This window comes from Cygnus atratus, chromosome 1 (genome assembly GCF_013377495.2).
Source record: "Cygnus atratus isolate AKBS03 ecotype Queensland, Australia chromosome 1, CAtr_DNAZoo_HiC_assembly, whole genome shotgun sequence".
Taxonomy (NCBI): domain Eukaryota; kingdom Metazoa; phylum Chordata; class Aves; order Anseriformes; family Anatidae; genus Cygnus; species Cygnus atratus.
Window position 1 is genome coordinate 205,237,160 of NC_066362.1, and position 26,955 is coordinate 205,264,114.

Sequence of the window (26,955 nt, forward strand, 5' to 3'; positions counted from 1 at the left end):
CACCCACACCACCACCCAGCTGAGGGAAGGTTGGTGTGACACCATTCCTGCAGCTCAGGTACTTGGCCCTTTCATTTTCTTCTTCATGTGCCTCTCTCAGACACTGCGGTGCCAGCCACCCTCCGAAATTCCCCTTAGAGCATGCAGGGATGGTTGCTGAGAAGCAGCTCTGTTGATTTATTTTTGCCTTTGTTAGCGGCCCAGCAGAGGCCCATGGCCCAAATCATTCCCGATGTGAATTGGAGACCACCTCAGCGCCATGTTGGGGTGCCATGATGACACAGTTCTACAGTGACATGGTGACTGAGATGGCGACATGGTGACTGACAGTGACACGGTGACATGGTGACACGGTGCCATGGTGCCATGGTGGCTGACACGGTGACATGGTGATTGACACGGTGACATGATGACTGAGATGGTGCCATGGTGACTGACATGGTGACATGGTGGCTGACACGGTGACACAGTGACACGGTGATTGACATGCTGACACTGTGACATGGTGCCATGGTGGCTAACACGGTGCCATGGTGCCATGGTGGCTGACATGGTGACACATTGACATGGTGACACGTTGACATGGTGACACAGTGATTGACATGGTGACATGGTGACTGAGATGGTACCATGGTGCCATGGTGGCTGACACGGTGACACGGTGACACGGTGATTGACATGGTGCCATGGTGCCATGGTGGCTGACATGGTGACACGGTGACATGGTGATTGACACAGTGACACGGTGACTGAGATGGTGCCACGGTGACACGGTGCCATGGTGGCTGACATGGTGACATGGGGACATGGTGACTGACATGGTGCCATGATGACTGACATGGTGCCATGATGACTAACATGGTGCCATGGTGACTGACATGGTACCATGGTGCCATGGTGATTGCCATGGTGACTGGCACGGTCCCACACCGCTTCGCCCCCACGCGGGCGCTGAGGGGCGGCCCCGCTCCCCTCAGGGAAGGCGGGACCGGCTCCAAGATGGCGGCGGCGCCGCTCCCTCCCGCACCATCGAGTCGCGCCCAGAGGGGCCCGGCAGCGCCCGGCAGCGCCGCGCCTTCCGCTTCCGCAGGCGGCTGAGGGAGGAGGCGGCGGCGGCGCCATGGTGCTCCTCAAGCGGCTCCCGCCGCCCGCTCAGGGCGTCCGGCACCGGCAGCCCGACACCGAGGCGCTGCTGGCGGGGCGCTCCCTGGGAGCCGGCACCCTGTACATCGCCGAGAGGTGCGCGGGGACCTTGGGGGGGGGTATTTGTGTGTTGGTACGGGGCACGCGTTATTTAACGTGCTGCGAAACGTGATCCCTGGGACACGAGTCCTGTGAGGGGCGGCTGAGGGAACTGGGGGGGTTTGGGCTGGGGAAGAGGAGGCTCAGGGCAGACCTTATTGCTCTCTGCAACTGCCTGAAAGGAAGGGGTGGGGAGCTGGGGGTCGGCCTCTTCTCACAGGTAACCACTGATAGGACCAGAGGGAATGGCCTCAAGTTGTGCCGGGGGAGGTTCAGGCTGGAAATGAGGAGACATTTCTTCTCAGCAAGAGCGGTCAGGCGTTGGGACGGGTTGCCCAGGGAGGTGGTGGGGTCTCCATCCCTGGGGGTGTTCAAGGAAAGGCTGGACGTGGTGCTTGGGGACATGGTTTAGTGGGTGACATTGGTGGTAGGGGGATGGTTGGACCAGATGATCTTGGAGGGCTTTTCCAACCTTAATGATTCCATGTTCTCTAACCTCTTTATAATTATTATCAAACTCCCCCTGATTCATACATTTCAAGAAGCCAGCTGTTGTTAATGAATTTTCGGGTTTCCTTTGCTTGTTGAAAAGCACTCTCAATACACGATATTCCTGCAGCAGGAAAGTGGCGTTAGAACAAAGTTGTGACCTAGAACTCGCACCAAGCAGTGAGCTGCCTGCTGACTTTGACTCCGAACCATCCCTGCTGGAAGGGCTCTGAAGCCACCAGCACTTGGTGCCGTTGCATTCCTCCAGGAGAGGAACCTCCCCGGAATTCCAGTTACTGCTGTGCTCAGCTGCTTGGCCGCAGACAGAAGGCCTTCTGTTCGCACAGCAGTTGCCCTCAGTGCTTATAACACCGAGTTTCCTCCGAACTGGATCTCAAAACGTTGTGTGAGGCACCTGCGAGTCCCCCAGCCGGCTCCCATGTCTGGGGCACAGCGCGAAGCTTTCACCAGCGTCCTGAAATGCCAGCACTTGCAGGAGCGCCACGCAGGGGCAGAACCAGAGCCCGGAGCACAAAGAGCCTTTGGGTGCGCGTGCTGCCTTGTCAGAGCGTGGAAAGCTGCCCCATCGAGGTGTGTGGGGGAATTCCTTGCCCCCACTTTACCAGCTCTTGCTTTCCACCTGGTTTCCTGACACCAGGAGCCTTCTGTGGCCTTCTCATTGGTTTTATTGCCTCACTTTCTGCTGCTCCGTACTTCTGTTCGCTCTCACGCTATCCTAAAATACCCTGAGGCGGAAGAGGCCCACGGGGACCACTGAGTCAGCTCCTGGCTCCACAAAAGGAGTGTTCTCTACCCCAAAAAAACCCAAAGCGTTTCATACCTTGAGCAGCCCGTTACGCTGTGGGATCTCTCAATTACTTTGGTGTCACTTTGCTTCTCTGCAGGCATGACTCAGGTACCTTTGATTCCTCTATCACTTTCTAACTTCCTTTTTTTTTTTTTTTTTTTCCCCTTTTTTCAGCCGTCTGTCTTGGGTGGAAAACTCCGGCGTCGGGTTCTCCTTGGACTACCCCAACATAAGCCTGCACGCCATCTCCAGGGACCTGAGCGCCTTCCCGTGGGAGCACTTGTACGTCATGGTCAACGCCAGCTTTGAAGGTGCGCCCAACGCAGGGTTCCTGCCCGCTCTGAACGGTGCCATCCCATCCTCCAGAAGGGAGACATCCGGGTTTTAAAACAAATTTAATTTATTTTTGCTTCGTTCAAGTGGTATTTTCTATTTTCCTTTTTGTTTCCCTGAAGGATAATTGTTTTAAAGGAAAGTTTTCTCATTGTGTACAATCAGTTTATATTCTTCTGTATCTCGGCGTGTGGCCACTGCAGCCTGGTTCTCTGCTCTCTCACACTTATTTTAAACAATTTTGTTTGGCTGCTGTCTCACTGTGATTCCAGTGCTTACACATCATTTTTGCCTTAGTGAATTTCTGCCACCGTTGCTTCCCTCTCCGGGTTTCACGAATTCCTGCTGCTTCCCATCAGCCTGGAAGCTTTCATCCTGATTTGCCCTTAAAAAACAGAAAGACCATAGCTCGTGTTACTGAGCTTGATGGATCTTTGTACATTTCCAAAAAATGAACCTTTTGGCCAATCGTGCTCTCTACCTGTAGAAAACAAGCTTTTGATTTCTTTGTGTGCTTGAGGGTATTCTCTATTTTTGATATTTCAAATCTTTTATTCTGGTGGACACTTTAATATCTTTATTAAGTGCATCATAAACTCCACCACATCAGTTGGAAGGTAACAAGCATTCAGTCTTCAGCAGGCCTCCTTTTACAACTGGCTGTTGTAGTTAAAGGTTAGAAGCAGGCCTTTAATTTTTCTTTAACTAATCCATATGCTGGAAGTACTGTCAGGAATCTCAGGAGCCAGAACTGTTTTTACGCTATTAATACTTCTTGTTATTTCCTTCTGTCGTGCTGCTAATGTTCTCTGACAGTCTATTATTACAAAGATTACAACTAATATTCTTCTTCCTCTCTTCTAATTGTATGTGTACTCTGAAGTGAACTGTGCCTAGTGTGAAGAAAGATGTCACTTCCAACTTTTAATTCACTTTGATAAGCATTTGAAAATTTGAAACTTCTCCTGTGATAGTTCTTGTCTATAAATCCTTACTAGATTGATTTTTTTCATTATTAATATATATATATTTTTTTCTTATTTTTTTAACTGTGTGAATTCTGGCTACGGTAAGTCTCCATCTAGGAGAAACCCAAACATTTAGTTTTCAAATCTCTCCCTGCCCTGTAATTTTTAGCTGCTGAGTTAAATCCAAACCTCTCCACTTCGTTAGCTGCAGGAGTCTCGATTTCGTAGCTGGGCAGGGTACATTTTGTTCTTCCTCTGAAAGTTTTTGCTGTGCCCTGTGTTTATATGTCTTGTCCTCATGCTGTTCGTAGAAAAAGGCAGTCGGGGGTTGGCTTCCCTGAAAACAAAGCGCTGGACGGAGCAGCAGCGAGCTGAGCCTGTGGATGTCAGTTGGACGAGGACTGGGGAGCTTCCCTGGGTGCTTTATTTTTGGGGTACAGGCTGGCAGCTTCTTGGCTTCTCAATGTGCTTGGCATTGCCAATTTTGTGTGTGAGAAAAGCCACTCTTTGTGGAACAGCCTCCCTGTATTCTCCTTTTTCTGGAGAAAGCAGTTTTGAAGCTGTCATTCAGCGACCCCAGCCATGAAGCGATGAACTGTAGCCATCCTCTGCGTGGTTTTTATATGTACAGAAATCAGAACACCACCTTGTTGCTTAATTATTCAAGTACTTGGGGCACAGAGGTCAGGAAGCGAGGTTTTACTCGCAGTTGACTGTATGCTCTGAGCATACTTTTTACTCACCACCTCGCTGGCTTGCTAAGAACACGAGAAATTGGGTGCTTCTGGAAATGTCAGACCCTGGCAGGGGCCAAACTGGAAGCTTTAAGGATTATTATCCATAAAAGGATTATTATCCATAAGGATTATTATCCATAAAATTCATCTGTGATTTAAAAAAAATAAATATATATAACCCGTATCTTAAAGATATCTAGATACAGGTATATAAAGATTTGTTCAGATATAGCTAGATAGCTTTGCACAGGTAAGTGATAATGATTGTGAATTGTGGTTTTGAGTAGAGCTGCTTTACCAGTGATCAGGTATGCGTTCAGGTACTTCAGGAGAACTCAAGAGAGGGAAATCTAGAATCCTGAAACCATAAATCAAGTCTGTGTGTGCACTGTGAATGCTGTCGAGGTGCTGTGAGAGGACCTTGGGTGTCTGCAGTGCGGGTGGGAGTGTGTTTTTTGTGTCTTTCGTGGGTTGTGTCCAGGTTTCCAGTTTTATTCTTTATAAAGAATAAACCCGACTCTTCTGGACAACATAAACATGCTTCTCTAACATCTGACTTTCTCTAAAGACGAGGAGACGAAAGAGGCTCCCATGGCCGAAGGAGAGGAGGAAGACAGCGACGATGATGTTGAACCAATTGCGGAATTCAGATTTGTACCGAGCGACAAATCGGCCTGTAAGTGAAGAGGGAAATCGTGTGTTAACTTTGAGGCCCGATTGCTGGGCTGAAGCTGTAGTGCTGGCTGTAAGTGAAAGATGTCGAGGTACAGAGAGATAAATGATGTGGTTCTGCAGCGTCCTGGTCTAATTGCTCCATTTCTGTCTGCTGAGAGGAGCAAAGCAAAGTGTTTTAACTTGCTCGAAGCTGGAGAATTTTGAGCAGCAGGGAGAATTCCAGTGCTTCATAACTGAGACTTTTGAGTATAAACATGACACAAAGAATCTTACCAGTTCTCTGCAGCCGTGTACGTATTTGTTTTGTGCAGAGCTTGCCACTGTATCCAAGCTTTAAGAACCTTAGGGTTCCTTGCAGGATCTAGTACATGAGGTGGTAACCACAGACGGGGTTGTCCAGAGATAAGCCTGTCTCTAACCTTTATCATCAGTGAAATAAAGGAGGAGCGCTGTTCAGAGGATAGAGCACTTGGCTGGGTCCAGGAAATCTGATTTCTTCCTAGCCTGGCTGCTTGTTGGATGATATTAAGTACGAACTCAGTGGGTTTTGGTAAAGGAATACTCTCGGTCCCTCTGATCCCTCAGTCCAGGACTTCTTGCTTCTTGTGGGGTCTGGGTGGAGAAACAAAGGAGGTTTTTTTTCACGGCAGCCAACTGGAGGGGAACTGTCAGCATCCTTCGTTTGGCCACGTGCCCACAAGGCAGTTCTTTTCTCTTTCCCCAGTGGAAGCCATGTTCTCAGCGATGTGCGAATGCCAGGCTCTGCACCCCGACCCAGAAGATGAGGATTCGGACAACGATTACGAAGGGGAGGAGTACGACGTTGAGGCACACGGTTCGTAAGAGTTGTTTCTCTCGGAATACCTGGGACATGTGGAACTTCTCATGGTATTTGTTGTGAGAATGTTTTGATCTCTTGATGTTTTCCTTCTTTATTGCTCAACTCGCCTAAACAATCTTTCTGCCACAGGCACAATGTAAAAATTTGGAAATCTACAGAAAAATCTCTAATTTAGCTGTGGCAAATCACTGGAATTCAGCAAAAATGATGTTCTCATTTTCATAAGCCCATATATAGGTACCAGCCTTTCCTGTTCCCAGGGAAGGTACCAGCAGCAGTTCAGTGCCCGTGCTGCGGCCAGCTCGTGTCACCGAATATCTTCTGCTACTGTCGTGAGCAGCTTTGCTCAGATTCACAGATGAACTCCTGGCCTAGCTGTTGTCCTGCTTGACCCAGGCTTGGTTCTGATAAAGGTAACGGTGTCTTGCAGAGCTGGAGCAAGGCGACATCCCGACCTTCTACACGTACGAAGAAGGGTTGTCGCATTTAACCGCAGAGGGCCAGGCCACCCTGGAGAGGCTGGAGGGCATGCTGGCCCAGTCTGTCAGCAGCCAGTACAACATGGCTGGGGTGAGGACGGAGGACTCGATACGGGAGTTTGAAGGTAAGATGCTCTTTGCTCTTCCTAAAGAACCTCTGAATGCAGTGGCTCTGCAGCCTGCCTTGTCCCTAAACACCAGGGCTGAGCAGTACCGCACACTGCAGGCTAATAATTCGGTTTGCAGGGTTCAGTATGGATTTGGGATCTTGGGAATACAGTGCAACAGATTTCAAACAAACAAAAAAACCAACACCCTACCTGCTTTTCTAAGTCAGCTTTTTGAAGGATGCTATTTCTGAATGCTGCTAATTGTTTAAGTGTGTATTTAAGGAGTAATATTTCTTTTTGATGGAAAGGTTTCTAAATTTTCCCTTTTTTCATGCTGCTTTCACCTGAGTAATGAAGTTTTAAATTTATTTTATATAAATCTCAGTGTTTTAGAATGGCCTGAAATATTTTAAAGGATTCTTTTTTGAAAATGATATAGCTCGTGTGGATTTCTAGCTATCCCCTTGCCTAGAATAGCTAAAAGAACAATAATATTTTTTTCTGATTTGTGTGGATGATTTTTTTAAATCTTATTTCCTTTGTCAGTCATTTGTAGGTTCTTTTTGCTCCACGACTTTGTGACTAAATCTTATATAAAGATAACTTTAGGTGGTATGCTTGTGTTTGTGCAGTGCCCTTCATTAGAAAATTATCTGGTTTCTGAACCCCAGCATCTTGAAAATTGGAAAAAATGGGACAGCAAGTATGTCAAATGTCTCAGAGCCATCTTCATCAGCTTTATTAGCCATCCTGATCTTATTTGCTCTGGTACGGCTCCTTGGTTTCCTGCCCTTATTGAAGTCCTCAGGGCTGCTCAGTTTCAGAGTTGCTGCTCTTTGATGTTGCAGCGCGGGGCAGCTGCTCCCTTCCTCAACTTGATTGCTGAGAGCTGTTTGAGAACAGGATCTGGCTTCTTTCCATTTGAGCCTAACTAAAGCTATTAAAAGGAATCACCATTTGTTACACCAAAACTTCATAAAAAAAAAAAAGAGAGTATTTAAAATCTGGTATTTAAGTCCTTTAATAAGACAGAGTGAGATGTGGGGATGTCTTTCAGGGACCGGCTGATGCAGCTGGAAAAAAACCACAGAATTATGAGCACATCAGTGTTTCTTAGAAGTTCAGCCAAGGCGTTTTCTGCTCTGGTGATCTCTTGTCAGCAGAGGGCACTCGCTCTCTTTCGTAGGGTAACGTCCCCTTGCAAGCCTGCAGCGTTGAGTGGCACTGACTTGTTTTTTGCAGATGGGATGGAGGTGGACATAGCACCAGTAGTCGCGGGGCAGTTTGAAGATGCAGAAGTTGATCACTGAGGAGGACGCGTGCTGCTGTAAGTTCTCGTGTCTTCTGAGACCTTCCACCTCTAACGTGTGTAATGCAAACGGTCGCAGAGCTCCTACGGGAAATGTTTTGTGGTATCAGAATGACGGCAGTTGAGAGAAGGAAAAGATAGCTGTGGTTGTTGGAAGTGTGGGAAGTTTTCAGTTATCTGTCTTGGAGGTGTCCAAAAGTGCCCCACATCACCCCACGTGGGTACGTCTGCCTGCAGGATGGGTCGGCCCGTGCCAGCGTGCCCACTCGCCGACCACCCTGCACTGCTTCGCTGCCATCATTGCCACCCCAAGATGTCAGCATTTCCTTGCCGGCTGGGTGGGAGAGGACAAGGTTTATCCTGGGCCTGTGTCCGTGGAGCTGCACAGCGCCGCCACGGCTGCGCTTCTTCCACTTTCCAGCAGCGCCTGCCTCGCTCAGAAGTCAGACTGCCAGCTCCTGGGTTGAAGCGAGCACAGAACTGCTCCGCGTGAATGCCAGAGAACGAAGTTGTGGGGCAGACAGCCAAAAGCTGGGGCGGGGAGGAAGGAAAGGGCACAAATAAGAAGAAAGATGAACAAAAAGAGTGAAAATGGGTCAGAAGTAGTCAGAGGGAGATTATAGCGTCGCTGAGGAAGGGGCTGTGGTTCCTGAGAAAGGCTGTGGTGGAAAGATGGCGTGTATCTGCTCTCCTTCCCCACTGCTTCTTTTCATTTGTTCCTGAACTCCTGCAGTTCTGAAATTCTCCGAGTACGTGCTTACCGATCCCAGCCACTGCCGTTGGTCCTGAATTAGTGTTTGTTCTGTGCTGTCAGAGCCCTTGCAAATAAAGTCGAGGTACTGGTGGCCCTGTACACATTTTAAAACGAAGGAAACTCTTCAGCTCTAGATGCGGTGACTCTCGGATACTGAATGGAAAGCTTAACTCTGATGGCTTTGTCTCCAAGATTTCTGCCCATGGCTTTATGAAGATAAAAATAAAGCAGCCATTTTTAACAGCCAGCTGTTAAAAATTCAAATTTGAGGGCTTGTTGTCCTGGTTTGAACTTAGCAGGATTCAGGAGAGTTGCTGGCTGGTAGCAGCTCTGTAAGGAACCTGAAATGCTGGTGGAAGTGGCGTTGGTTGATCTTCTGGCAAAGCAAATAACACGTTCTGTCACAAAAAGCTTTGGTTGGTGGGATTCGTCCTGCACCTTGCTCTGTGCAAAGCCGGTGATTGCGCAGGGCATTCTTTTGCTTGCTGCTAAGCTGGTGCTGGTCACAGCTAACGAGCTGATCCTCATTAGGGTGGATCAGGTGATCTGCAGGTGCCACGGCAAGTGTTGCACCGAGGCTGCTGCAGGTCAGGAGCTGATGGGTTTGGTAAAAGTAACTACTGGCCTTGAGCTGTTGGTGTAATTTAAGGAATCTCGAAAAACCCGCAGCAAGAACTAAGAGAGTGATGTTGTAAGAACAGCTCGTGGAGGTCGGTGTTCATCGCCCCGCTAACAAGCGTGAGCACAAAGACAGCTTGGTTCTGCACCATCAAAGGCTCTGCGCCATCAAAATACGGGCAAGGAGGGAGCTGGCTGTTATCCTCTCAGAGCAGCTCAGTCCTTTCGGCTTTCTGAACAGCAGAAACAATCGATGCTTAGAGAGCACTGCGCTCCCTGCCTCTGAAGCAGTGCCCTTGTGGGCTGCTCGTGTCGCACATCACTGCTCGTTACCCAAATGCGATGTGGCAGCTTCCCACTGAAGCTCCTGGAAGACTCGCTGGTGGTTGGGGTGGGACGTTTCCACTGGTCTCGTGACGCGTGGCGTTTTGTCCCTCAACATTGCAGCCCCGCGATGCCTGACCCAAGCGGTGTGTGGTGGCGTGACGTGGTGCCCTGGCACAGGGATGCAGCTGACTGTCCGTGCGTGCTGCCCTTAGCTGGCCTGAGTTTGGGTCTGTCACGGACAAAGGTGCTCAATCCTCCTGAAAATTAGTGCGTCTGAAATAAAGCGCTGTCCTCTGGGTAGCTACTATAAAGATTAAGAATCGTTTCTTGTAACGCTGCTGATGTAAACGTGGTGTCTTGTATCTTTCAGATTCTTCTTGTGGCACTTCCAGAATAAGCTGTAAAACTGAAGGCATTGCAGTGACTGTCGGGAGTTAACCTTTCTTTTAATGACCTATGCTTAGACATCTCGGTCTATAAATGCTTTTATAGATGTTTAAAAAAAAGGGGTTGACATTTGTGACCACTATGGGGTTATTTTTAAAAAACCACACAAGTAAAAAAACCTCTCCCGTCTAACATAAATGGGGCTTGTCAGGGGTGATTTCAAAGAAGCCTTTGCAGGAGTTCTAGGACTGCAGAAATACAACTGTAAGTAGAACAGAGTTTTAGATTGTCCTAGAACTTCCCATATTTTTGTACCTGTTCATTGAGTAGTGGAGCGGAATGGAAATGTTACAGAGCTCAGCTGAAAGAAAATAAGGTCAGACATGGATGAAAAGCAGAGCTCAACTTAATGCCCCTCAAGTAACTGGTATCAGTTCACTGTTGTCCCTTCCATTTGTCTGGGAGCAAAGTTTGGGTGGTAGAGATGGAATAAAATCTGTAAAGTCCTGAAAATGAGAACTGGTTTGTGTCTTTGTATTAAATGTTAACAGCACTGTTAAATAAACTAAGATTTTTGTATCTCACAGCCAACTGTGTGTTGCAGTTCTCGGTCCTTTACCTTGACAAACTGCTGGCAGCTCTGAACTGACATCCCTTGAGTTTTGAGCACTATTATAATAATAAAAGTGAAGCTATTTTCATCGTTTACCTACAGGTGAGAATGAAAGGCCAGAATATTTGCAAAGTGCCTCTGTAGGACAGGAGTCCTCTGTGACACAGCCCAGATTTAGGAACCTAAATTTAGATCGCTAAGAATTGGTCCTGCTGGCCCTTCTACTGCTGCACTTCTCTGCTTTGTGATGTTTTTGCCACGGGGCAACGCTAGCAAACTTGAATTATTTTTATTCCCAATACTCAAACAGAAGTCTGTTACTAAACTTGCTCCACTTTGATTTGAAGCTGACATTTGAGATTTTGCAATATGATTAACTTGGTGTATAAACACTTTTCTTTACCAGTCCTGCACTCCTGGAGTAGTACCGAGTGGTCCCATCCTGCCTAGCCCGTTGGGATGTGGTTTGGTTTCAAGGCCCGTGAAAATTATAACCGCTCTTTGTGGAACGTTTGTTAGAAATGTCAGTCAAATTAGCCATGATTTAGCAGTATAGTGAGCTGTTGACATTGCTGAATTATTTAGCATGTTATGCAGGAATTCTTTAAGAAACTCTGTAGTCAGCTTTGAAATTCAGAGCACATCTTTATCCACAGTAACAATATGCAAAAGAATATAAGCTAATACTTTGAATTATGACTATTCTTACATTCCTGTATTGCACAGCCTGCATGCAGACCAGCAGAACATGGATCTTGTCAGATTTCTGTTTAACAATATAAATTTGGGCAGGCTTTTTGCAGTTACTCCTAGTCTTTTATATGAAAAAAAAAAAGTTGTGTAGATTTTACTAACCTAGTAGTGTGTTACAACAGTGAACTAATAAAATACCTTGAACTGCCGTCAGTGAGCAGTTCAGCGCTATAGACTACAAGGTCCAAGAAAGAAATGTTGGCTGAGGAAAAAGTCAACAGTGGTGCTCTGGTAGCAGTGCTCTAAAGCCATCAGCATTTACCGACTGTTCCACGCAACGTGCTGTACTCTGTCCTTTTGGCTACAGAGGCACACGGGGGCAGCAGCAGCAGGAATGCCAGCTACCAACTGCTATTTCGCTTTGACCTGAAAGGAGAATTCAAGCTCTGTGATGTTAACGCTTAGGTTTCTGTTTGTTGCTGAGCCTCCCAAAGCTGAGCTAAGAGGATTAAAGCAATGAAGCCAAACAGCTGATTGAGCTGCAGAGAAGAAAAAGCGTTGACTATGAGCTACCAACATTAATTTAGCTCTCGAATTAAGTTTTTCTGTGGTGGAGGTAAAAAGGTAGCAGCAGGTAGGCCTTGCATTTTCCTAATCATACTGCTTTACTAGTTCCTTCATAGAAACCAAAGAAGGAGCGCTCATAAAATCTCAAATTACCATTTGTGCCTAAAAGAGACTGATTTTTGTTATTTAGTATTTGTTTTGGTGTAACTCTTAATTGCTGAAGTGTGCTCTTTCTATTGTTTTTCACACCAAACTGCAGACTACCTGCTAGCTACCACAGCAGACAAGCAGGGTGGCCGCAGCGTTGTGCTCAGCACTGCCTCATGTCCGAGCACTAGGAAGCTCTAGAAGTGAAAATTTGTGTTGATGCAGGGCTCCAAGATCAGCTACTTTACAGTGCTTCTAGTCAAGCGATGGAGCAAGATCAGCTTTGGTCAGGTGGAAGCAAATCTGGATGAGCCCTAAGTAACATTAAGCACTGTCCAGTGTGGACTTACAAGTTTTATCCTTAATGAAAGTTTGCATTCAAGCTATTTGTAAGCGTTCTGGGAAACCTTTCATAAACGTTAATGACTTTGAACGTAAAAATATTTTGTCTGTACTACTAAAAAAAAAGTTAAAAGTTTTCGATTCCTATTCTTTATCCTTTTTTCTTTGCTTTTGTTTTCCCTTAAGGGAATTTAAGGCTTGTTTGTTTTTTTAGCAGTGACTTAAAAAAATCCAGTGACTAGAAATTGAGTGACAGCTTATTAATTACCCAGTTACATAGCAAATGTAACTTTTAAGGTGTATGCTATGCCAAAATAAATAACATAGATACAGAAATCAGAGCTGCTCTCTGTGCTTTATGGACTTTGATTGCAGTCCTTCAAAAATGATGTGGAAGTAGGGTCTCTAACCTAACAACACTGGGCTTCCTGTAGGTGTTTCTCTGCTTTCTCTTTTCCCTTTTATCTTTATTCTTTCTGAGGTTTGAGACCTTTACCCTCGGGGCCTTACAGGCTCAGAGGAGCCGTGCAGATTAATTCATTAGGTAAGGTTCATTTCCATAAGAAAGGAGGCTAAAAACTGGGCATGAGTATACCAGGAAACGCAAGCCCCAGGGAAAAAAAAACAAAACCAAACCACACACAATGTATGGATCACCTTAAAATGGATAAAAGGGATAAAAAGCAGTAAAGCAAGGAAGTGACAGGTAGCAGCTTCCCGACAAGTCTCCTTTAGAAGCAGTACACGTACAAGTATGTGGTGTTCACAGGCACGCATCGGCTTTGTTCCTTGTTACAGCCGCCCTCCGCGGCTGAGTTCTAAATAAACGGCTGAAGGATCACACTTCATCTGGCACACAGCGTGGTGGGGCGTAGCCCCTGCCTTGAAGCTTCTTACCACGCTACGTTTCCTTCAGCAAGCCTACTCGCACCAGGATCAGAGTGCTGCTGAATGATGATAACCCAGCAGTTCTAGTTCTCTTTGGTGTATTAGCAGGTTTTTTGTTTTACTGACTGAACACACGTATTAAGACCTTTATATGGAAAGCATGTGCAAACAGTGATTTCATTTCGCAATAAAATCTACACATACCTTAGAAAGTTAAAATGAGAAAAAAAGTTATCGCAAGAAGTAGGAAATGAAACTGTTTCCCGAAGTCTTGCAAAAAGGACAGTGACAACAGCAGCTATCACAATTTTAGCGTGCAAAAAGCTTGTTTGACTCTTCCTCTTTGAAGGTCAGCAATGGGAATAAAGTTTAAACAAACGAAAAAACAATGAGTAGAGGGGCCTAGTACTGGAATATTTATATAACTTGTTAACCATTTTGCCTTTCAAATCTAGTATCTATAAAGTGAAAAACTGAATTTAATCATAAATTTGAAAAATATATTCTGGTATTCTGTCACATAAAAATTAAGCATCCAGAAGAAGAAACCTCATGCCAGAGGGGAACTTGAGAGGACTGGTACCTCCGGGTGCTTTTCACCTCACCTAAGGCTATAATGGGTATATTTTTGCCCATTTGGATAGGTTGCTTTCCTATGTTTTTCTCTCTTTTATCTTATTACATTGCAAATCCGTTTATTTCAAGAAAAATATCTGATAGGATAAAAAAATAAAATCACAAAATCAACTATGCATCACGTTCCCACGTGACTCATCCATCCCTATGTAGTGTGTCTGTTCCACTGCGTGCAAAAGACAGCAAGCTGGGATGAAGTTGTTGTTTTTTTCCCCCTCTATAATCACTTTTACCTGCGTGTCTACAGAATTGTAACAGTACTTCATTAACGATCTTCTCAACCAAGATAAACATTCAATAAACTACAGGGAGAGGACGGGGCAAAGCCTTCCTGAAAGAAAGAGAGGGGTTACTTACCTGCGCTTGGGTATTAGTAAAACACTGCTGGTCCTACAGATTTTTACTTTTGGTGTAGGTTACCTCTAGAATAAAGCTGTGGTGATTCTTCTAGGGAGTAGAAAAAAAAGCAGCCAGCCTCTCTTCCTCTCAGAGGTACACGTATAGCAAGTAGGAGTATTCTGAGATCAATGTAAGAATGAAATCTTCAGCTTCATTTTCATTAGGAGCCGTCTACGGGAAGAATCCAGTAAAATCTAACCCTGAAAGGACTGGGTGTTTATCTAAACTTAGTTTTATATGCCATGGTAATTAAGGGCAGCAAACGGCACTTATGGCTAAAGTGACAAAGTTTCAGTGTTCTAACAGTCCTTCACATTCATATGGCTTAACAGAAACTGTTGGCAGGTATTCTCGGCATCCTGTTACGCTATTACAAAGTAAGTTTTTGAATACAAAGCTTTAAGTGAAATATTCCAAAACATGAAATCTGAAAATACAATTGAAAGGTGGTGTGTAAGCTGATGTCAGCATCTTTCTGGAAGCTTCAGTTCTGCAGGTGGCTGTAATTTAACTTTCTTGAAAATGTTTTTTAACGTAGTACTGCTAAAATTCGGAAGTTGGCATCTCAGGGTATCCGAGGAAGGATTTCCATACAAAAGCCACAAGTATTGTACCTGAAAAGACAAAATAAAAAAAAACAACAAACATTTATTTAAATGTATCTTGAGAAGGACACAATTCTCCATCATCAGTTGAAAATAAATGTTACGTTGAAGTACTTGGAAAGTAACATCAACAGGGTTTGCTGCAGCATGGAATTTCCTGATGAAAGGGCAGAGACAGCTGGTATTTTCTGGAAACACAAACTTTTGCACAAAGAAATCTTCAGTGGACCATACAAGTAATCCTTACGAGCTGATAACGTAGTGTTTCTTTGGATACTGAAGGTTTTATTTCTGACACGTATAAGCCAAAGACAGAGCAGTTTGGCCAGCTGAAGCCCATGTGTGCACCTTCCTGTTTCCCTATCAGGAAGGGCATACAGGTGATGGTGACCAAACCTTAATTCCTCAGTAGGTGGGATAAGGCTGAGTTGGCTAGCAGTGTCTCAGTTGGTATTAGGCATTACAAATGGCTTTAGGATAGTGGGTTTCTGTTTTGTTTTTTAAGGTCATTATAATATTAGAGGTTATTCTAAAGCAAAAAAATGGTAGTTAGAGATTGTAGGTTCTTGACAAGAAGGGCACCTAAATACAGAAAAAGTAGATTAAGACATTTTTTCCTCCTCTTGAAAAAAAACATGGAATATTCTGTTTCAGAAAGGAAGATACTCTTGCTCTCTTGCTATTTACTGCCTCCTTTCCAAAACTTTACTGTTTTACACGCAGGTATGGGAGCAAGCTTTGCTTGGGAAGAATGAGGAAAAAAAAGACATTGAGCCTTTTTCGTGCCATCCATCACTACATTTTCTCAGGGAGAGGCTTTCTGTCAAAATTCCCAGTCTAACTGCATGACAGATTGTTCCTGCACGTCAGAACGTTGCTGAGCTCGCAGCAATCTTTTGGGAAAAATCATCTTTTCACAGGATATTTCTCCCTTTGGGGCAGCTTCCCAGGGAATTCTACCTACTCATTCCCTAACTAAGCAGAACTTTGGTCTGAAGTCCAAAGTCCAAACAGCTCTGCTGTTTACCCTTCTAAGTCTTCCACTGAACTACTGTAAGGACTACAGCCCAAGAGGCCACACTCACCACCGGTTCTTCCCTGTTTGGGAGCAGGACCACTCATTGACCTGTTAGTATTTGCATTAGAGAGTGTTCTAGGAACTTCCTGGATTGCATTTGCTCAAAGCATGAGAGTTTTGCTCTCTAAGGTGATGTCTGAATAGGTGAAAAGCCCTCGGAGGACAAGAGTCATTTGTCAAATGTCCTGTCAGCAGGACATTTGCTCAATGTTTGTTGAAACCCTCCTTTGCCACCTCCTCTTGGCCAGGAGGTCTGCAACATCCCTCCATTAAAACACCCCAATGTTATTTCCCCTCCCAAGATCTAGCGACTCTTCAACAGGCGTATCACCGTTTTTTTACTGAGTTCTCCAAGGCCAAGGAACTCCTTAGCACGGAGCACAGCTCCCCCTCTTTCCCTGTCCAGGAATGCGCTCTGCTTGTGCACGCTATCCCACCAGGTCTTCGTAGTCCCTGAGATGCTGATCACTTCACTGCAAATGGACTTGCAATTCTTGTTTCTTTACTAAGCTCCATGCTTAAGTGTACTGAACCTGAATATCCTCTCCTCTGAGCAGAAAGGTGACAGTTTCACCTGTAGCCTTGTTCCTTGCTCGCCTCCTCCATTTACATCTGCTGCTTTCGTGGCATTTATTTTCTAACCTGATGGTGAAAAAAACATTTTCTTTTAAGGAACAGTAGTAATCTTTCTGGCAACACCGATCCAAACAAACGGTCATTGAGTCTCCTTTCATAGCGTCAGTAACTTGGCAGGATAAGCTGGCACCTGTCCAGCTAAGAGAGACTCGTTTTACTGCTCTCACATCCAGTATATTGCCACCAACTCTTCCACTCGTAGCTGCCATCTCCCTGGTATTGAAAGAGAAGCATTAGCTCCGTCACAGTCATTACTAATGGTGTGATCGTGCCTGGACAAGTGACATGAATTCCTTTGGCAGTGAAACAGAAACTGTTTGTTCCACCTGTACTCACTGCCTCTGTGTTCACAAGAATTTAGGCCTGCCTAAGCTAAGCCATAAACACTCGCTGACGCTTCTGTTCACTTCAGGAATCAGCTGTTTTAATGTTACTAATGTTAATGCACCGAAACTTCAGAGAAAACATTCTGAAAAATGAGTTCTTCACTACAGTTCCAAGATTACGTTACAAGAGGCTGTAAGACACTAGCAGACTTGCTTATCCTAATAGAAAACTTCCGCGTCCTCCTCCTCTTGTGAAGATGATAATCAATCTTCCTCTTGTTCCCAGAGTACTTTCTAAAACTGTTAAAGTGATGGTTAAGAACTGGCTTACAGCTAGATCAGGGAATCCATTAAAACTGAACGGCCTCAGTCTCCCAGTCCTCACGGTATTTGCTGTGGCCATAAATGAGACCGTATTATACGTGGCACAGGCAATTTGAAGTTTCATGGTATGCTAGTCCATGCTTCTGCACATGGTAGTTATTACACCACATCACAAAAAACCCTAAGTAATAGTCCTAAAAGAATTTCCCTAAACAAGAACAAAGTAATTTAACCATCTAAGATGCTGATGCTGGGAAAATGAGACGTAAATTAGCGTATCACTATGATTCTGTGGGTTTCTAGGAAGTCTGGAAGTATTTCTACTGCCACATGGCTTCTGAAAGCAGTCTTTACAACTACATTTAAAATATCCCTTCCCTCATCATCTGCTTATATATTAGAGGTTCTTTTCACAAGAATTTTCTTATCATCACAGCAGGTCATTTTCTTAGACGTTTCATAATTTAGTCCACTTTTGGAAGAATTTATATTATTATTTGCAAAATGTGCCAGAAAAAATGTCATTTCACGTTAGATTAAATTTCTCATGTCTAACATTACATGTTAGACTTGCAGATCTCCACTCACATGTTCATCAATTCTATTTTCAAATAGACTCAGCTCCTCTATACGTCCACCTCAGGCACCTTAAAATTCTTGGTTTATAATAAAACAAGGTCTATGTATTCATGAAGTTCCCTTGTTTTATGAGATATTCATGTTACCAATAGACTACTCTGCCCTTCAGGTGATCCACAGACCTGACATCTGTAATGAAATGCTTGGCTACAGTAATGCCACTGCACAAAAAGTGATCTGTCTCCAGTACTCACATCTTCACAACTACTTGGTCTGAAGTTCCTTCCCCTGGTAAAATATAAACAGTGTTTGATCTATTCTATATGTATTGTCTATATGTTGACTAGTGATAAACTGCTGTTTACGGATCTTCACAGAAATTTAACATTATTCCCCGAACACATCCTAAATTCTTCAACGCACGGTTCCATTTGAATTAGCATCTGTTGATTTTCTTACTCAGGCTGAAATCACCTGAATGCTTTCTGCAGAGCAATTCTGGAGGATGCATCTTGCTAATTAAGTAGAACACGGTGTTTCAGAATTCAGAATGCCAAGTACTGAGAACCCAGACAATCTCAAGATGGATATCAAACTGAAATAAGGTAAAGTAACAGAAAGCTAAACGTGAATTATGAGGAATATTGTACATTTGATTAGGAACCAGGTGATGCCCATCAGCTTTACCTAAGACATTTCATTAGCTGTTAATTGAAACAGCGCACATGCTTTTGTCAAGCTTACTCTATTTAGTCATCCTGTTTGGATGTGTAATTTAACAAAACTTACAAACTTTAACAAAAAAAAAATTAACAAAATAAGAATTTTTAGTTTTAACTGAAATTCATTTTCCATTTTTGACTGACCGAAAGTCACTTCAAATAGAAAATGCACAAAGAAGGAAAAAAAAAAAGTTATTTGCTATAACCGAAGAGCTGTTTCCTGTACATGTTTCACATACTCACCTTGTTTCCAATACCACTGTTGTGGATTAAGTCATGAAAGAATTTGGGATTAGCTGACTGCCTCTTTATATGTAACAGAAGGCTAAAGATTTGGTGGGAGTAACTGTAAACAATCAAGGGCATGAAGTGTTTTCATTTGTACTAGATGAACCAGAATTTAACTTAGAAAAATTCCAGTTACTCACATGTGTGTTCCTTATTCTTAAACTAAGGATAGATTGTTTCCAACAGTGACTGGGGGAAAAACATAGAATGGGAACTGCAAAGTTTGGACACTATGGAGATGAAAAAGATGTGATATTATAATAGTAATAATTGAGCATATTTTTCTAATACCTGATTATTATTATTTGTATACGTATACACACACATTTAATTTAATCATCCCCATATTCTTGTACACTGTCACAAAGCAAGACAGAAACTGCATGCTACACAACTTCTTTCTCTTTGAACTTTATCAGGCTAATGTTTACTTTCAGGTAGCCTCTTCTCCTTTTTAACACTCTGCTGTAATCTACAAGTGGGCCCTTGGTCAGTGTAAGGACATGCAGCACATCTCAAGGTGGATTTTAATACCGAGGCATAAAATCTGAAACAGCAGGCAGTCCCAAAAGGATCATGTTCCAGAGTAAACAACTGTTGGTTCATAACTAACTAGTTAACCCTCCCTATTTTCCATTTAGAATTGTGCTGTCCTGTCTCTTGCTGCATTATAGCACTCAAAGCATCCCAGAAGTACTTAGACTTTGACCATGACACATAAACTAAACAGTTATATCCTAACATGGTTGTTTCTTTAAACTGATCAAAACAGTATATATTATTTTGAGAATAAAACTGGTGTTTAAAACTCAGTGTTAAATGCTCGATTCACAAAACAGACTGTTACAGGTGCTCGACATAAAGCATTAACTAAGTTTAAAATACACAGCTTGCATTTGCAGAAGGAAACCCTGACTCTGAATGATTTCTACACATTTAATTAATTATCTTCTGGATTTTATTTAAACCGAAGACAAGTAGACTATCAAATAAAGAATATCTGCTTCTTGATTTTTGAACCATGTACTAAGTAACATTTTCTTAAATATATAAAGTATTAAGAACTTACCTAAGGATGGTGCTATCCAATAGACTAGTGAATAAATCAAAAAATTGTCGTAGAAACATTTTGGATGTAATGAAAAAGCCAACGCTGGGTTAAATATTGCTCCTGTGAGATTTCCACCTGAAACAAAATGTAAACAGTATGAAATTAAACCATCTTGCTTAATACCTACTTTAAATGCAATACTGAAACACACCTACATACCACTGCAGGAAACACATACCCTGCAATAAAATGCATCAGCAGAAACCATTTGGACAGATGAACAGTTCTGCACAGCTTTTTTCTTTTTTAAACAGATGACACATGTTTAACTTATTAACAGTTTTCTAAAATATATTTTAAAATACCCGAAGTATAGGCTACAGCTTCCTTTATCTCTTTATCACAGATATTGTGTAAAGACATGGGTTTGGCTCATGTTAAATGTTTCTGCTGACAAAACTATAATCTGTCTTGCATCATGGTTTTAGGGCAGAAATTACACAAATGTTAGCAAACAAATACCGAGCTTTTATTATATCCCCTTGTCTCACGTAACACATATGCAAGATAATCGAGAAAACTGCCAAGTGCTGTTCTTGCTAAGCTGACTTGTGTGTTTTTGAACAGAACACTAACGTTATCACATTGATTTATTGAACGCTAGGGTTATCTCAGGACAACAACTGGGGAAAAGCCTTCACATTCATTCTATGTTATTTGAAGAAAATAAAAGCAAACCCCTCTCATTCTCTTAAAAGAAGTTTAAAGAAGCTGAACATCTTCCCTTCCCTCCGGCTTTAGGTGTAAATGAACTTGCCTCAACATTCCCTAAATGAGATCCAAACATATTACATTGTGGGGACTAAGTTATCATTACCCTGCAGATGAACTGGGAGGTGTTTTTAGTTCTGATATGATTTGGTCCCCTCATTGCAATCCTTCTGAAGAAGCACTGCTCATTAAAAAGTTCTCTATTTGGTCCTATTATTTACTAACTGCCCCGTATTCGTTCTATCTATTAATTTATTCCTGTATCACAGTATGTAACTGTATCTATTTAGTTTCTTAAAACTTATTTGTGATTTTCCTAGGCCAAGTAAGCCGGCATGAGCTTTGACCTTGCCCTTTGTACAAACACCATGCTGCTGTTAATCCTCGTTTGTCATGAAAGCAATCATTTACCAGAAGTTTTAGTAAGGTCTTTCTCCTTCTCCTCTGTATTTCTCTCTATATATACTCCTCATCATTTCTTTTACCGCTATTACAGCTTGGAAAGGTTTTAATCTTTGCTGACCTATTCAGTTTGGAAAGGTTTTAATCTTTGCTGACCTATTCAGTTTACTCTGATTTGACAACAGCAACTCCTACTTACTGTGAAGTCTTACTTTGCACATTAACACATGAACAAGTTCCACCGTGGCCGGGAAGGCCATCTAACATAATTTACTTTGCTTTAATCTGTTTACAGATTCACAGCTCCTGCTTTTGTATCCACAAACACGCATTGAAGAGCAGAATTTCACTCTCAGGAGGCAGATGCTGTTTCTGAACAGATATTAAACATAAGATATAGTTTTAACTGCTACTTCTTCAGTACTAGGAACTGCTGGAATATAAACCACAGGGGACAAGGGCACTCGTACTATCTTATTTAAAGATATTTGTTAGATTAAAATGTCCTTCGGTAGCATACTACATTTAAAACGTGAAAGAATGGTAGAGCGTGATAGGAAACACAAAGCTGCACCTCAGAGAGTCTGTGTACTAGAAAGAATAAAACAGTTGACGGCAAAAAGAAGTGTAGTATCTTTGATACTACACGCATGAAAACCTAAAAATGCGAAGTAGTGAGTGCTCTGCACAACGACTGAGAAAGTAATTTTAACTTCTAAGATTACTAAAAGAAAGAAATAGGGAGAAATGTAGAATTAAAAATATGAATGTCATTTTTACCTCCATATGTTAAGCTCAGAAAGAGCTTGCCAATTTTATACAATTCGCTGTAATATTGCCTGTAAATAAAAAAGCTCTCAAAAAGTGGATTTTTTTCTTCCCCTTATAAATATTTTCTCAAAGGAAGTATCTGAATGTTCTTTACCAACATATGTATGGTCTGCATCCTTAGCTTCTGAATCATTCCTTTAATATTTATAGACATAACCTTCTCTTTCTCATTTTTAGTGGAAAAAACAAAATGAACGCAGTACTGGAGGTTTTGTTTCTTTCTCTTTTGTACAGTATCTGCTATTATAAAAATTTGGCCAGTGTAAGACAGAATTAAAAAAAAAAAATCTGAATATTTTAACCTAAAAAAGTAAAAGAAATGCTAAAGGAACAGCCTGTAATTTTGAAAAGACTTACTACATAACCGGATGTTATTTGTTGGAGTAAGTTGCATGCTTTACCTAAATAACTTTCATGGGCACACACAGTGACCTACCAACACCTACTTTTTTTCCCATCAAGCTAACTCAGTCAACAGTAAAAAGGAAAAAAAAAAACATTTTAATGTTTTCTAGCCCTGCATGTGTATCAATAAATTTAGATGGGTATAAGACACAGAGATATGGCTAAACTTTAACATTCTATCCAAACCAAATTTAATACGAGTATGAGATACTCCTTAGAGTCCCTTTTTAGGGATCATTTAGGATCATTCCTCTGGTGGGATATAGCTTTTAAACATACAGTCGAAGCTAACTGATGGGCTGAAATGTGATATACTGTGTTTGAGATGTATTTTCTAACATTTCTGATTCATTCACGACTGTAACAAACTCAGGTTCTGGAGGCACCATCAGTGTGCAAAGAAACCATTAGCAGGGACTTTATTTTCTAACCGAACGCACCTTTCAGAGCTTCTAGCCAAAACGCAATCTTTCAAACTAAAGATTGAAACAGCGACATTCACACAATATTCTAAACTGTTTGATATTTTTGTAGGATAAAGTAGGGGTGTTACCAGTTCCCCTAGATCTGGTGCTGGCTTCCTAGCCCTCCGGTGCTGGCTGAGCAAGAAAGATCCATCCCTTTTAAAGAAGCGCTCAAGTTCTTCATAAAGAGTTAACGAAGAGGCGCGGAGGATTTCCTGGGAATGACTGGCCCAGCTACGCTAAGCATCTGCCTGTCTTCAAACCCCGTACACCAGCTACCCTAATGACCAGTTTGGAAAGTGTTCACTTTTCCTTCTGCGTGCTCAAAGCACTCTTCTCCAAGCGGGAAAAGGCAACGCTCCTCCCAGCACAGGCAGGGAATGCATCTGGGGTGAACGCGTCATTCCACGATGGTAAGGATCTGTTCCACGCCTCTCACCTCATCACAGGAAGGTGCTCACAGCAGCAGCCTGCTCCCACATGTGGTGGGATACCTCAGGGGCAGGAATCTTGGCTTTTACGCCCTCTGCTACTTAAAGAGGCTTCGACCTCCACAGTAACTATCGGGCTTGTGCCTGCTGCAGGGGCAGCATGGCATTCTCACCCTTCCTTTGCGACCCGAGCGTACGCCACGGAGTGCAAACCCTAGGAAGTGTGGAGCAGGGCGAACAAGAAAGAATTAGTACATCTTCCACTGAGGAGAGGATACAACTAGGTTCCAGATCTGCTCCCTGGAATGCTTTTTTTTTTTTTTTTTTTTTAAATAGCCTTGATTTTAGATTCAGATACAGTGGAAAGAAAAACATCCAGGTTGCACAGGGCGTTCTGCACACGATACAGCACAAACTGCCTGGGAAACAGGCCTGGGCACTGCAGGTTTGGTATTTCCTAGAAATATACGCAGACTGACTGCTCTGGATTGTCACAACAAGTCCAAGTTTACGACAAGAAGCCGACTTGGTAGGCAGCCTTCCCCTGCTAGAAAGAGATGGCCTGGCCAGAAGCACCGGGCACGAATTCCCTGCATGAACTAGCTAAGGGAAAGGCAGCGTGACACGTATTATTTTACAGGAATATTTGCTAAGCAGCAAGGGAATGCTAAGAATCAGCAATCCAGGCTTCCTGGCTTGTAGGAGAGGTACCGTGATCTTTGGTTACACTTTCACCAACCCGTTCACAAATACACCTAAGTGTGCTAAAACGCAGTGACACCTCGCCTCTGCCTTCAAAGATTAACTTTAGAAAGTGGTTCAAATTGCTAATTACTGAAATTATCCGTGGAGTAAAATCTTTCAGCTATTATAATTTCAGCTAAATGTAATGAGTGAGGCTTTTTTCATTAACGCATCGGAAAATTTGGCAGTATTTTCATCCTGTTGTGTTAGGGAGCATAATACAGCTCAGCCTTTTGGACAAGAGCTCAGTACCACTGCGGATACCTGCAGGTACAACAGCGATCTCCTCTCAGAAATCGTTCCCTGGATGACTTCCTCCGTGGTGGAAGCCGCAGCATGAGCTGGGGCAAGGAGCTCCGTGACCACCTCTCCCCCAACTCCCCGCACCCCAAAGTCCAGAGGCTCCTTCCCAGGACAAGCCGCTCCCTGTCAAGCAGCCCTCAAGTGACACAACTCTGGCACCTCGCTGGGGAGCACAAGGAGCACCAGGAGCCAGCACAAATGTTCACGCTGCCTCTCTGCAGCTCTTCCTTCCCAGCCACCCAGGAAGGCTGTGCAGGTGACTGTCCCAGCTCTGGGAGGCCAGAGGTGACCCAGAGGCAAAAGCAAGGACAGGTCAACAGGGAGGGATTAAAGAGACAGGAGATCTGGAGATGCCCTGATATAAAAAACACCTTTTTTTTTTTTTCTTTTAAACATGTGGTTTCACAAGTACTTCGAGTCGTGCGACACTATTTGATCATCCTGCATGCATTCCACAAATATCCCTTCCTGCTTCTGACGTACAGATTTAACAGTTAACCAGAATAAACTGCACTGATATGCATTATGCATTTAAATGCAGAACATCCATCCCGCAGGTCTGCACAATCAGGGTTTCTTCCTGATGCAGGCAGTCGTGCTGTCTCGCAACGCCTCTCGGAAATCAGAGCACTTTGTGGCACACACTGCATGAAATCTCTCACTCTGTATCAAACTGCATTATGAAACAATCCTTCACTGAGATATTTTCAGAGCATTCCGGTGTCTCTTAACCATATTCATTTGTAGATTTAACGTTGTTTTGAATGCACAGCTCACTTCATTCTTAACCCCACACCTGCAATAGAATCTAACCAGGCAAACTTTATATAAAACTCCAAATGAACTCTGCATTTGTAGCACCAAATACTTTTCTACGAGACTTTTTAAAGAAAAATATTTTTGCTTCTCACAATTTTTAAGTTACAACTCAATTGCAGTAACGGAGAAAGAAGGACTAACCTGCATAAACGAGCATGGTGATGAGAAGAGCAATCAAATGGACTCGGTAGCTGGGCTTAACAGTTTCCACTTGTAGGATGGTCAGCTGGAAAACGACCGAGAAGAGCAGTTCTACGCAGAAAGCCTGCACCTCCGTAGTCTGCATGGGGTTGCCGCAGCCCTGCGAGAGCGCTCCAGGATGTGCCTCTGCAATCCCCAGCCTCCAGACGAAGTGCATAAAAACTCTGGCGAGCACGGCGGCCACAAACTGAGCCCCGATCTTCAGCCCACCCGCCTTGAGCGAGGTCCCACCGCCCCACAGGGGCTGCAAGACGCCGCAGGGATTGCACGTGCTGCCGGTCAGCGTCGAGCCGTGCAGGACGGTGAAACCATAGGTGAGCGTGAGCGCCGTGTGAGGCTTGGGCTCCACGTTGCCGAGCAGGCAGAGCTCGTTAGTGCACGCACACACCTGGAAGGTGCTGAAAGCCTCCAGGAGGAAGGAGCAGAGGCGTGGGTGGGCGTGCAGGCGGCGGCGAACCAGGCTCCTGCACAATCCCACCGCCGCCACGATGCCTGCCATCAGCAGCAGCGACGGCCAGATGCCACCGATGGCCATGGCGAGACGGAGAGGAGAGTTTCACAGGGCGGCAGGACTCGGAAGGGAAGCGCTGGCTCCGCTCCAGCCCCACCACCACCACCACCTACGAGGAGAAAAGAAAGAGGGAAAGGGAGGGAAGATGGAAGCGCTCAGCCCCTGAGGGAGGAGGAGGCTGCTTCTTTTCCAACCTGCCCACAGTCTGCCAGGTGGCAGGTTCCCCCTCAGCCTGACATGAGGCTGGGCGAAGGGGTGCAGGCTGAGGGTGGGGGTTCTGGCCCTGGACACCCCTCAGCCGCTGAGGAAGGCACGAGCGCCCCTTGGGCCTGCGGGGCCCCCTCAGGCGAGGCGGGACAGGGGGACAACGAGGACGAGCAGGGGCAAACCCCTCTCTACCGCCCCCGAGGAAAAAATTATCGAGCCCATTACCCCCTCGCAGCCCTCACACGGTTTAGGGAGAGTGCGGAGAGGCGAAAAGCGGTTAAAAAAAAACAAAAATAAATTAATTAAAAAAAACCCTTCTCCACACGGCGCGGCGAGGAGCGGCGGCGCCCGCCGCCTTCGCCTCACAGCCGAGCGCTGCGCGGCCAGCGGCGGCACCGCGCATGCGCGGCAAGTCCGGCTGCGCTGGGGCGGGGGGGGGAGGGCAAAATGGGAGGTGGGCGCGCGCGGGCTGCGGCTGTGGACGCTGAGAGAGCTGTGGACTCGGTCGAGCTCCTGGTCGCTTCTCCCTCTTGTACAAGTTTTCCTGACCAGGCTTGGCCCCCTCGGTGTTTGTAATAAAGGAAAAATAAAAATGCAAATGTGTCCGGTGGTCGTTGGGGAGGGAGGGGGAGGGTTGAGGGAGGCGTGTTGAGGGCTGGTGGTGGTCTCTGGCAGGGTTGGGGGGTGGTTAATGTGGTTCCATATATCCTTGGGAGCTGTGTGTGAGCCGCAGGTGTGTGTGTGGCAGGTGTGTTAGAATAAGAGTCATTAAGGTTGGAAAAGCCCTCCAGGATCATCTGGTCCCACCATCCCACTACCACCAATGTCACCCACCAAACCATGTCCCCAAGCACCACGTCCAACCTTGCCTTGAACACCCCCAGGGACGGGGACT

At 44.5% G+C, this 26,955-nt stretch overlaps 2 protein-coding genes across 4 annotated transcripts; one reads left to right on the forward strand and one right to left on the reverse strand.

Annotated features, from left to right (window-relative positions):
• The first annotated feature begins 1,050 nt into the window (after positions 1-1,050).
• On the forward strand, positions 1,051-10,663 carry CLNS1A (chloride nucleotide-sensitive channel 1A). Of its 2 annotated transcripts, none has more exons than XM_035560482.2 (7): positions 1,051-1,239; positions 2,714-2,850; positions 5,146-5,253; positions 5,977-6,087; positions 6,524-6,697; positions 7,925-8,009; positions 10,061-10,663. In XM_035560482.2, the coding sequence occupies exons 1-6, from the start codon at positions 1,121-1,123 to the stop codon at positions 7,990-7,992; spliced, it is 717 nt and encodes a 238-aa protein (XP_035416375.1). In that variant the 5' UTR covers positions 1,051-1,120; the 3' UTR covers positions 7,993-8,009; positions 10,061-10,663. The 2 variants fall into 2 exon arrangements, with proteins under 2 accessions (XP_035416375.1, XP_035416374.1); XM_035560481.2 differs by lacking the exon at positions 1,051-1,239 and adding an exon at positions 1,867-2,322.
• Positions 10,664-10,817: 154 nt separating this feature from the next.
• Positions 10,818-26,426, reverse strand: AQP11 (aquaporin 11). Of its 2 annotated transcripts, XM_035560480.2 has the most exons (4): positions 26,286-26,420; positions 25,283-25,962; positions 19,990-20,106; positions 13,338-14,976 (listed from the first exon to the last, which is right to left on the reverse strand). In XM_035560480.2, exons 2-4 carry the CDS (start codon positions 25,875-25,877, stop codon positions 14,906-14,908), a joined length of 783 nt encoding a protein of 260 aa, XP_035416373.1. In that variant the 5' UTR covers positions 25,878-25,962; positions 26,286-26,420; the 3' UTR covers positions 13,338-14,905. The 2 variants fall into 2 exon arrangements, with proteins under 2 accessions (XP_050570466.1, XP_035416373.1); XM_050714509.1 differs by having other exon boundaries at positions 10,818-14,976; positions 25,283-26,426.
• Positions 26,427-26,955: the final 529 nt, after the last annotated feature.

Excerpts from the sequence above, each read along its gene's own strand:
- CLNS1A (XM_035560481.2), top strand. The coding sequence starts at position 2,171 with ATGTCTGGGGCACAGCGCGAAGCTTTCACCAGCGTCCTGAAATGCCAG. Across the intron at positions 5,254-5,976 it reads ACCGAGCGACAAATCGGCCT|TGGAAGCCATGTTCTCAGCG; the intron begins GTAAGTGAAGAG and ends CTCTTTCCCCAG. Across the intron at positions 6,088-6,523 it reads GTACGACGTTGAGGCACACG|AGCTGGAGCAAGGCGACATC; the intron begins GTTCGTAAGAGT and ends GGTGTCTTGCAG.
- AQP11 (XM_050714509.1), bottom strand. The coding sequence starts at position 25,877 with ATGGCCATCGGTGGCATCTGGCCGTCGCTGCTGCTGATGGCAGGCATC. Across the intron at positions 20,107-25,282 it reads CACCATGCTCGTTTATGCAG|GTGGAAATCTCACAGGAGCA; the intron begins GTTAGTCCTTCT and ends ATTTTGTTTCAG. Across the intron at positions 14,977-19,989 it reads TTGGATAGCACCATCCTTAG|GTACAATACTTGTGGCTTTT; the intron begins GTAAGTTCTTAA and ends TTGTCTTTTCAG.